The 11,465-nt window shown below is 41.4% G+C and overlaps 1 protein-coding gene across 1 annotated transcript; it reads right to left on the bottom strand.

Moving 5' to 3' along the window:
- Positions 1-3,772: 3,772 nt before the first annotated feature.
- On the bottom strand, positions 3,773-8,912 carry LOC310771952 (sodium channel regulatory subunit beta-4-like; the record flags this gene model as incomplete). The annotated part of the gene is made up of 5 exons (XM_083664445.1): positions 3,773-3,903; positions 6,053-6,182; positions 7,176-7,416; positions 7,563-7,726; positions 8,903-8,912. The coding sequence occupies 5 exons, from the start codon at positions 8,910-8,912 to the stop codon at positions 3,801-3,803; spliced, it is 648 nt and encodes a 215-aa protein (XP_083520571.1). The 3' UTR covers positions 3,773-3,800.
- Between the last annotated feature and the right edge of the window lie 2,553 nt (positions 8,913-11,465).

Here is an 11,465-nt window from a genome sequence, read left to right as displayed (position 1 = left end):
AGATCATATACTGTATCATCATACAGGTTATTACATACGGTATAATTTATCAGTCAGTGGCTGACAGTTTGGGGGAGTCATAATTTAGCAGCAGTAAGGTGTTTTTACACTTCATTCTGCCACTGTGTGTGTTCAGCCTTTTCCAAGGTCAGTGATATGGAATTGCAGTGTTTCAGACAGACTGCCTTCTGTCACTGAGATACAGTCGGTCACGTTACTTCCAGTAATGTGTGTGGCCGTCGGGGAAAACGGGAGGATTTCCCCATGCTGACCCATTGACCACGCGTCTATGACGAGACAACGCCTGAATGTATACTGTACAGCCATTTGTATTTTACTACAATTCATAAATGATTACTTTGTTGTTAGCAGAGCAATGGTGTAAACTTTACACCGCCATTGCTTTACACCATTGCTTTACCCTGTAAAGGTTAAGCCATCATTAGAGTCATGGTCTTGAAAATGGTCTCACCCCCCCTCAGTCTTGGTCTTGAATCGGTCTCGGTTTAGGTGGTCTCAACTCCAACACTATAAGAAAGAGGTATCCCAACTAAAGTGAGGGCAAGTGGTCCTGACCAAACTTTGGGAGTGTGTTGGCTTCAGCAGTGTATAGTTGAAGTACAGCCCCTTCCTCTGCCTGCTCCTTCAGCGCTGAGCCTATGCTCATATTAAATATGACTGTATGTGTGGGCAGAGGATGCTTATTTCCAACACAATAGCTTTTCTTTTTCACTCCACTGGAGCTAATAATGACTTATTGCAAGGAGTAAAACACTGTTTGAATGAATGTTGGCCAGTGTTTGGAAGAAGAGAGCAATTTTCATTAAGGGGCACACTGTAAGATATGGGAATATGTTGTGTCTGATCCAGGCATGTCCGGGTCCATTTAGAGCCATAGCCTTGCCAGGATTAGCACAATGAAATCAGCATGGTATATGATGGGATTTACAATTAACCTCAGAGCTGATGCTACCAGCATTACACAGGTATAATTAGAACAAGTATTCCAAAAAAGTACACATTTCTATTTTCAAGCATTGTGTCTAAAATCTTGCCCGTGTTACTTCACATGCTTAAAATGCATTGGTTATTTGTCTTAAAAGCGGTATCATCAGAGGGTCATTCATGTTTCTAGGGGTGGGGGTTTTTGTTTCAGGGGATTGTCTATCATTTCAATTCAGTAGCTTGTTGTATTATTACTATAGCGTTTGCTGAGTTTTTGCAATATGTAGTTGTCCTCATTAACAGAGGAGTATAGAAGCGCTAACAGGCACCTGTGTTTTGTATCAAGCAAAGAAAAGGTACAGTATAAGAGCTGGGCTGAATCCTCACAAGGTCCTTAACACACACACACACACACACACACACACACACACACACACACACACACACACACACACACACACACACACACACACTTTGTTTTACAGTTGTTAGTTAGAATTGGAAACCATTCATGTGGATATCGACAAAAGCCATTGCTACCCAGGAGAGATGTTTGAGGGAAATTTTTAGAAATTCTGAGACTGCACACTACCCTCAAAATCAGATTTAGATTAGGTTGACCATTTTACTGAAGGTCTACTGTGACTTTAATGTTCTGTAACGAAGGATTCAGCCCAGTTCTAACTACTTACATTGCATTATTCACTGTCTCAAGCATTTAAACAATACATTTTTTGTTTTGACGTCGTATGAAAAACAGTCAAAGGTTCATTTTTTGCACGCAGCCTGGCTGTATAGCTACAGAAAATATTTTATATATCATGGCCACAAATTACCGTACTTCATAGATCGCAACTGTGCGGCACAAGATAGTTCTTTCTCTCATTTTTTTGTTTCATCCACACTTAATAACTTCTGCACGCAAATTAACTAATTCCCATTGACAAAATTTGCGCACACAATTTCACATAGTATGCATATATTATCAATTATAATTGAGTAAAAAAAGCCATCTACCAGAGACAGTTATTGGTTACTGCTAGAAGAAGCAACCACCTTTGAAAGGCTTGTTTGGCAGGGGTCTTCAACCTTTTTAAGCCCAAGGACCCCTTGGTTGATAGAGAAGCAGAGCATTTAAAATAATATAAAATTGTGTTGCACTGCTATAATAACATTGATAATCCAGCGCACACCAGGATATCAGGATTGACACTTATTTTTATTAATATATTACATTAAAAAATCAAGGGGTAAACAACGCGTTTCGCATTTTGTTTCATCATGGTTTTGTGCAGGACAGTCCACACAAGCTGTGTGATGTGGTTTGATGAAGATTTGACCGAGTGAACTAGTTCATTTTAATCTGCATGAGCTGAACTTTGAGCTAGCTCTTGTGAAGTGAAAGCTTGCACAACACTGAGCAGGTCTTATGGTTTCTGAGTGGGACCAAATCGGCTTGCAAATTGGTGACTAAATTTGGTGGACAAACCCTGTTATAGGGCCTGCGCCCTGCGTGCGCTGGCCAAAAAGATAAGAGGGCAAATAAAAGCACAAACTGCATTGTTGTGATCTGTACAAAACTAACATTTAATTTAGATCATCTGCAAAGGGTCCTCTGAAAATTATATAGAAATCTATCAAAACAAAAATATGAACCATATACTGTACATGTGATTTTGCAGAAAGATTGAGTCAACATGATTCCCAGGTCGTCAAATACTGACGCGTAAGATTTAGTCAACATGGTTCTCATTTTCCCAGGTCGTCAAATATTGACACTTTGGGTTGGTGCGCTGGACTGACCACCAACCCAACGTGTCAGATGACCTGCGAATGAGAACTGTGTTGATACTGACTTAAAGTAGTGTGGCTTGCCTCTCTGTCCTCTTGCAGCAGTTAGTGTGGGCACAGCATGTACTGTAGATGTGTGGATCTAGGTGGTAGTAGAGGGAGATTTTGGGTAACCCTTTATTTTACAGGTCCATAATTACATATGAATTACATATGCACACCAATGTAATTAATGTTGGTGTCCATGTCTAATTACAAATAGTTCATATGTAGTTATGTAGTTACATATGAACTGGGTTTTAGCAATCTCTGTCCCAGGCTGTAGCTTCTTTACAGGTCCGGTACCATGTAACTACAGTTGAATAGACTCACTCCATTTTACAGGTCTGGTACCATGTAACTACATATGAACTACATATGAACACCAATGTAATTACATTGGTGTTCATGTCTAATTACAAATAGTTCATATATAAGTTATACTACATTGTAGTACATTCATATGTAGTTACATAGTTACATAATGTAACTATGTAACTACATATGAATGTACTACAATGTAGTATAATGTAATTACACAGTAATATTGGTGTTCATATGTAGTTCATATGTAATTAGGGAGCTGTAAAATAAAGGGTTACCAGATTTTGCTCTTTCACTGCCAACTCTGAATAAAAAGGAATATGGTTAAGGGCGGCTAAGTAAACAGGTAAGATATTTATCCTAAATAAGTCAAGTTGAAGTGTCTCTGGTAGGTGGCGTCACAATTGATTTGATCATGTGCCTATTTGGCAAAAAACATATATTAATGTGTGCACTCACAACGTGCACAGATATTTTGTATTGTATATTATTTGCACATTCTGTATATTGCGTATATATGGTAGCATTTTGTCCCCATCTATCTTTTTCACTCCAGGAAGGCCACAGCCAGGTGCCATTACCAACTTGTTACATAATGAAGTCACATGTGTGTTTGCTCACATGCAACTTCATTATCTTCAAGTGCATATATAAATATGCGAAGATATATAAATATTCATATGGATTTACATACATGCAACTCATTTCTTTTTTGGTGATTTTGCTGATTTTGTTTCAGCTTTGGATCCTGAGAGGCCGTTTTCTGTGTTGTCGATCCCTGATGTAGTTACAAGGCACTCCTTACTGCAGTTGGTTCAGAGTAAAAGAAACAAGAACAAAGTTAGAACTGTAGATACAAAGCAGCTCAAAGAGACAACTTGCTGGGCATCATTTAAAATCTAATACATTGGTCAAGGATGGATTAAGAATGCCATGAGCACAAACACTTGGATGCCCCCCCTACTACTTATACAGTATGATGCCCATCCCCAGGCTCAATTAGGTCTCACAAATTGTTGAAGCAACCACCACCTTGAAAGAAAACATAGAAAATGCTGCGATTTGGTGTCAATAACTTGGAGATTTCTGAAAGAATTGCATTTTTCGCAGACCGGGTAGCCAACATCATACCCAATTTATGCAATTCCACGACTGTTTAGGGACCCCCAGTATGCATAAATATTCAAATAACACTGGTTTGTCTGTAGTGGGCATGTCTGTGTAACCGAGTTGAATCAGCGCGGATTCCTCGTGAGTCCCGAGTGGTAGCGAGTGGATTGGTTAAACTCACTCCCCAGTATAAAGGCATGTTAATCAGCTCCGCCAAGGGAGCTAGCTCTCTTGGCGCAGTGTCGGACTCCCAAGCCGAATGTCGGCGGTTCGCAACCACCCCTGGACAAGCCCTACACATGGGTTGCTGCAAGTACCACCTACACAACGCGGAGACTCGTGGGTACCCATATAACCAATTCTCATTCAGATATCTTGAGGTGAGAGGTCAAGGGACCCCTTTGACCTCGCCAAAATTTAGCCTAAATTTGGAGCGTTATTTAACCACCTTCTCAACAAGCTAGCATGACATGGTTAATATCAATAGATAGCCCGCTACAGCCTCTGAAAGACAGCAAAGCAGGATGAGACCACAGTTGGTGAGGTTTCGGAGGCCCCCGGTAACTGGCTCCAATCGGTCTGGTAGATAATCCGGGCTTGACAGTAGTGTGGTGGTCTGAGAACCCTTCACATGTTGCTGCTACACATTGTTGGTAATGAGCCAAAGAAGGTCGCAAATTAGTTTTGAGATTTTGAGTAATTTGGTTACTTTCATCTCCGTAGTACGTGTTGGTGAATAGTTATTTTCATAAAACAAAGGAGAAAGTATTTATTTTTATAGTTTTGGTGGAATGCCACTGTAGAAGAAAATTGCATATTGTGTAATGTTTAAGCCATTTTTATCATGTTTTACTTTTAGATACATAACATTAAAATACTCATAACTTTTGATCTAAGAGAGCTATCTCATTGATTCAAAGAGTTGTATATAGGGAAGAGTTTCCAATTTGTGGAACTAAAAAAGGGCACATTTTCAGCATGTAAAGGGGTTTGTAGCCTTGATGCAAGACTCAGCCTTCATTCTTCATTCTGAGTCTCGCAGTAACAGCCCCAGAGGCAGTTGCAGTCCCCTCTTCAAATGGCTTTACTAACGTACCAATCACAATGAAACAGTACATACATCCTGCACAAAGTTGTTATCTTGTAAGTATGCTGTATGGTATTCCCGAATATTGTGTCATTTACAATAGTGAGCCCTTATTCACATGCCAGAGCATGTAATTTCTGCATTTTCTGGATGTGTAATTACCAGTTTCCACGCATAGACACAACAGAGATGGCGCTGTTTCCCCTGCTGGGAAGCAGAAGAACAACAACGGCCATTTTGAATGGAAAAGATGAAAGAAATTACATGCTCTGGCATGTGAATAAGGGCTCGGTATTGGAAACTACCCAATATTCGGGAACAAGAAGGAGCATACTTACAAGATAACAACTTTGTGCAGGATGTATGTACGGTACTGTTTCATTGTGATTGGTACATTATAGTGAAGATGTGAAGCCATTTGAAGCGGGGACCGCAACTGCCTCTGGGGTTGCTACTGTGAGACTCAGAATGAAGAATGAAGGCTGAGTCTCGTGTTTTGCAGGCTAGGGGTTTTGCAGGCCATCACACAACAGATCTAACCTGCCAAGAAATTACGGAGAAGGATTAGGGCAATATGTGAAAAAAACATTTTGAGTTCCGAGTTTAAAGTCAGAATTCTGAGAAAAAAGTCAGAATTCTGACTCAGAACTGAAATAAATTTTTGTGACTATAATCCTCTTCCGTAGAAATGTTGTATTGATTACAAACAAATGTGTTAAGAAAAATAGACAGTGATTGATGGTTGTCAAGACTCACTTTTTCTCCTCAAGTTTTTGAAGAACGAAGAGAGTGAAGTTCTTGAGCAGCATGAAGCCCATCAACAGCGCAATGCCACCACCCACTGCTGAGGCTATGATGATGGTCAGGGTGTTGTCCACCACCCTCACTACAGACAGAAACATACCAGTCATGAGGGGGGTTAAGATTAACGAAAATCAACATAAGACGAGTATAGTGATGGGTGCAAAGATGGAATACAGTCAACACAGTTTAATTGAGAATTATATTTTATGCATCATATCATCATGTAGCAAAGTAACCCCATTATAGATACTGTATAGTGTAATAATTCCAAATCTGAAGACAAGACAGATGTAGGATTAATGTGCTTCCCCTTACAGAATAAACACACGAGGTTCACATGTGTCCACATGTGAACCACATGTGGCACATGTGGTGAAACATGTGGGCACTGGGCACATGTTAAATTTCACATGTGAAAACATGTGGAACACATGTGAAACACATGGGAAGCATGTGGTTTTGGAACATTTACACATGTGGAACACATGTTTTGCCACATGTTGTATAGCAACATGTTTTCCACATGTGGAAAACAACATTTACATGATTTTCACATAAATCACATAGGTTTCACATGTAATCACATGGGAATTTACATGGGTTTCACATATTTCACATGTGAAAACGTTCCAAAACCACATGCTTCCCATGGGCAAAGCACATGTTTCACATGTGTTCCACATGTTTTCATGTGAAATCTAACATGTTTTCACATGTGATCACATGTGAAATAGCACGTGACGTTCATTTGGTTTTTAACTGTGGTATTATATTTCTTTTGAACTTTTGAACAGTTGAGATTTGCAAGATGACTCCCCTTAATGTGCTTTCCCTTAATGTGCTTTCCCTTTTGGGGGATATAGGGTCGGCAACTTTCTAGGATTGATCCTCCAGCAGCAGAACTTGCACTTGTGTGTATTAGTGTGTAAAATAGCCAGTTAAAGCAACTGCTTATCATCACAGGTTTCATTAAACACGGGTGTTTTCTGTAAGCCCACATTTTATTAAACTGGCAGGTTGCTATTACATCAGCATCAGCACCCGTTAGCATGCACGGCAGAGCGGGACCACTCACACTCGTCCACCACAATGAGGGTGAAGATGGCACTATGGTTCCTGCCCTTCTCTTTGGGGTTGCGTCCAAAGCAGGTGTACTGGCCCTGGTCCTCGAAGGTGATGTTATACAGCAAGATGGAGACGTTGTGCTTGTTCTTGTCGATTAGTTCTTGTTGATTCTTGCCAATAAACTCCACCCGGTTCCATAATATATTCACATCTGGCACCGATTCCTCTGACGGAATCACCGAGTCACAGATCTGAGTGGACCAGCAAGCCGTCATTCATCCACAACTACTGGTGACACATTAACAAAACCTTGACAAAGCTTACATGGCGTCACTGTATTCTTCTACTGGTTAAGTGGGTCTGCAGATGCATGACGGAGGCTGGGTGTGCTCCTTACCTTGTCCATGGTGCCATTGTTGTTGAACTGCCAGTTGAAGTAGAGATTTATGATGCCGATACAGCTGGAGTACGAACAAGGCAACATGACTGTGGTGCCATTCACCGCCTCCAGGTAAGGGATCTTCCCTGTAAACATCTCTAGGGCCTCAGCAGACCATACACCTGAAGAGGAGGGGGGAGGAAGAGTCACATTTACAGTGAAGCAGCATTGTATAAACATGAAACCATTCTTTCTTTAATTAAACACCCAGAGGAGGAAAGTACTTGAGTAGTTTGTTTTTGAGGATTTGTACTTTTAAGTATTTTTTATAATGGTATATATATATATATATATATATATATATATATATATATATACATACATACATACATACATACATACATACATACATACATATATATATATATATATAGTATATATGGTATATTTATACTCTTACTTTAGTCATTTTAATAATAGATATTCTACTTGAGTACTTTTAAATGTACACTGAGTAAGAATCGTCAAACTGAGCATTGCTGGCCACATCTGAATGAGCTCTTCAGTATGAAAGACAAGACAGACAAAGACAGGGACAGTTTATTCAGTGGTTTCCAACCTTTTTTGTCTTATGTACCTCTGAACTGTTTTGCCATGCCAATAGTACCTCCTCACTCATGTGTGTTGATGATTCTCCTAAATGTGTTCTCTTAAACCCATATTAATTAGTATCTGACACACAACTTATTATTAAATGAATGAACGATGAATGAGTGAACGGTGACCTCTTGACAGAGTATAGTGTAACAGTTGACACCTGCCAGGGGGGGGAACTAATTGCACATACCATTTTAGCAATGCGCTTATGAAATTACTTGGAATATGTATATATTTTTAATAATTTTGGAAATGAATTGTAATCCCCAATCTTTCCAAGTACCCACTGCAAGCTGCTCAAGTACCCCTAGGGGTACACGTACCCCTGGTTGGGAAACTGGCTTAGGTAACACTGGTAACGTGCTGGATGTGTAACACAAATTGAGTTTTACTTGAGTACTTTTAAATAGGCTACTTTCCTAATTTCCTGGATTAGTACTTTTATTTGTACTTGAGTTGTTTTTCACTAAAGTAACAATACTTGTAATTGAGTAGGATTTGTCAGTACTCTTTCCACCTCTGTCAACACCACATCTACAATGTCGCCAAACATCCTCTTCTCATGGACACTGTTACGGGACCTAGAATTATTTTCTAGGGATAATTGTCTTGTAGATTTTCTGTTGAAGTAAACAGGTGATGTTTACTTCACCTGTAATGTCGTGACCATGGGGAAAGGCCCATTGGCGGTGGGGGAAGACCCAGGGACATCCGTGAAACAATGGATGACAGCTCGGAAAGAAAAGACGGCACGCAATAGTGTTAGGGCTAGCACCCTGAAGCACTGCACTGCACAAGCTACAAGTACTAAACAGAGAAAATACCCCCAGGCAGACCGAGGAGGGGGGAGGATAATCTGCCAATAGGAATGGATCACACGGCCAAAGACCCGGACAATGGCATAAAGACTACGAGATTGGATACGGCAAGACAGGAGGGTGAAGCCAAAAGAAGATGCAACATCTGCGGTGGAATATTCAAGAACGAACGTGGCGTCAAAATCCACCAAGGCAAGACCAAATGCAAAGAGCAGCTACAGCAACGCAAAGCACCTGATACTACCCAGAGAGTTATCTCTGAGTTTAAGCACTGCTTGTCAGTCGGCAGAGGACCGGGGTCAGGAAGCAAACCACAGTGCTCTGGACCTCTCTGCTCAACCTGTTCAGGGCACAAGAAGAGGGGGTGAATCCGAAAGTCTAGAGGACTTTGAGAGGAAACCATGCTTGAATCTACCACCAGCAGCAGATCGCAGATGGGCACAATTGGATAAAGATCTGAGTACCATCCTGGACAACACCCTGAAAGGAGATGCAATCAAGAAGATAAAGACCATGGTGCAAGTCGTGCATGCCAAGATGCCTTCGGTGTCAAGGAAGGCAAAACCATCAGACCACCAGCAGGAGACAGCGTTAAATCACAGAATTGCGGAAAGAACTAAGGACACTTCAGAAAAGGTGGGGAAAAGCAGGCGAAGAGGAAAAAGCATCCCTGAATGAGCTAAGCTCAGAGGTTTGATAAAAACCTGGTCAACCTTCGCAGGGCAGAGACAATCCGGAGAAAGCAGTCAGAGAAACGCCGACAGAGGAAAGCCTTTTTTAACCCCTTCCAGTTCACAGCTGGCCTCCTCGGAAAGCCCAAAAGTGGGCGGCTGATGTGTAGTAGAGTAGAGGACAGTGTGGCAGCAGCACATGGCGACCCCAACAGAGACATACCACTGAGGGAATGCCCTTTCCAGCTGCCAACACCTAAGCCACACACTCCGTTCAGCATGGCAGACTTCACCCTCGATGAAGTGAGGGCAGTAGTGGGAAAAGCTCAAGCAGGATCTGCTCCGGGACCATCAGGCACCACCTATAAGATCTACAAAAACTGTCCACAGCTACTGAAGAGGTTGTTGAAGCTTTTACGGACACTCTGGAAGAAGAAGCAGGAACCCAGTCTCTGGACACTCACTGAGGGCTGCTTTGTGCCGAAAGAACTGAACTCGGCAGGGCTTTACCAGTTTAGAGAGATCTCCCTACTAGATGTTGAGGAGAAAATATTCTGGTCCATCATTGCCAAAAGGCTAACATCGTATCTACTTGCCAATGAGTACATTGACCCAAGAGTTCAAAAAGGAGGAGTCCCAGGATACTCTGGATGCTTGGAGCATACATCAGTGATCAGCCAGCTCTGGTAGGAGGATTTGGTTGATTTTCTAGCCATCTTGTATTGACAGGAAGTAGAATTTTCTTCTACTACGACAAAATTGTAGCTTAGGTGTCCCCAAGTGAGGACAAGAGGTCTGAGTTCAGCAGAAATAAGTATTATAGAAACGGCAAAATGTGATGTCCTCGCAGGAACCCCAGGGGACTCAGGAGCCAAAGCAGGACCTATGTTAACAAAATAGTTGTTGAATTAATTGGCAATCTCAATGGGGTCCTCTATGATTTTACTATTAATATTAAACTTATTGTGTGGCAATTTTACAGAAGAGGGCTTATTTATAATTTCAAAATTTCATTTGAATGACATTCCATGTACTTTTCATGTCATTTTAAACAAATTAAATTTCTGTTGATAATGTTGTCTTTTTGATTTTCTCAGCAAAATCACAATATCCGTGGTCCTGTTTATCGCTGCCATGAACTTACTACTAAAGGCAGGAGGAATGCAATGTACAATACAAGACACCCGGCGTGTAGAGCTTTAATGGATGATATAACTGTAATGACTCCATCAATCCAGGGAACTCGGTGGATCCTAAGCTCACTGGAGAAGATGGCTACATGGTCACGGATGCAATTCAAACCAGGGAAATCTAGGAACCTAAGTATCCTGAAAGGAAAGCTGACAAAAACATCTTCAACATTCAAGGCTCTGGGATTCCAACGATTCAAGAACAAGGGATCTGATGCCTTGGAATGTATTATGACAGCACCCTGAGGGACACCGGGAACCCCAAAGACACCAAGGCTCAGCTAACCATCTGCCTCAAGGCAATTGACAACAGCCAGCTACTTGGGAGGTTTAAGGTGTGGAGCTTTCAGTACGGCATCATACCCAGACTGCAATGGCCATTCCTGCTGTACGATTTTCCGATGACTCAATGGAGAGACTGTGCAGTAAATTTGTGCGAAGATGGCTTGGTGTTCCCCCATCTTTCAGCTCAGTCAATCTGTACAGCAAGACCTCCAAGCTCCGCTTACCAGTTTCATCGGTGGTGGAAGAATTCAAAGCCACCAAGGCAAGAGCAGTCAGCACACTGCTTCTGTCTGAGGATGA

The sequence above is a fragment of the Poromitra crassiceps genome (genome assembly GCF_964638095.1).
Source record: "Poromitra crassiceps genome assembly, contig: HAP1_SCAFFOLD_1562, whole genome shotgun sequence".
Classification (NCBI taxonomy): domain Eukaryota; kingdom Metazoa; phylum Chordata; class Actinopteri; order Beryciformes; family Melamphaidae; genus Poromitra; species Poromitra crassiceps.
The sequence above is the reverse complement of the archived record's forward strand: the minus strand, read 5'-3'. Positions and strand labels throughout refer to the sequence as shown.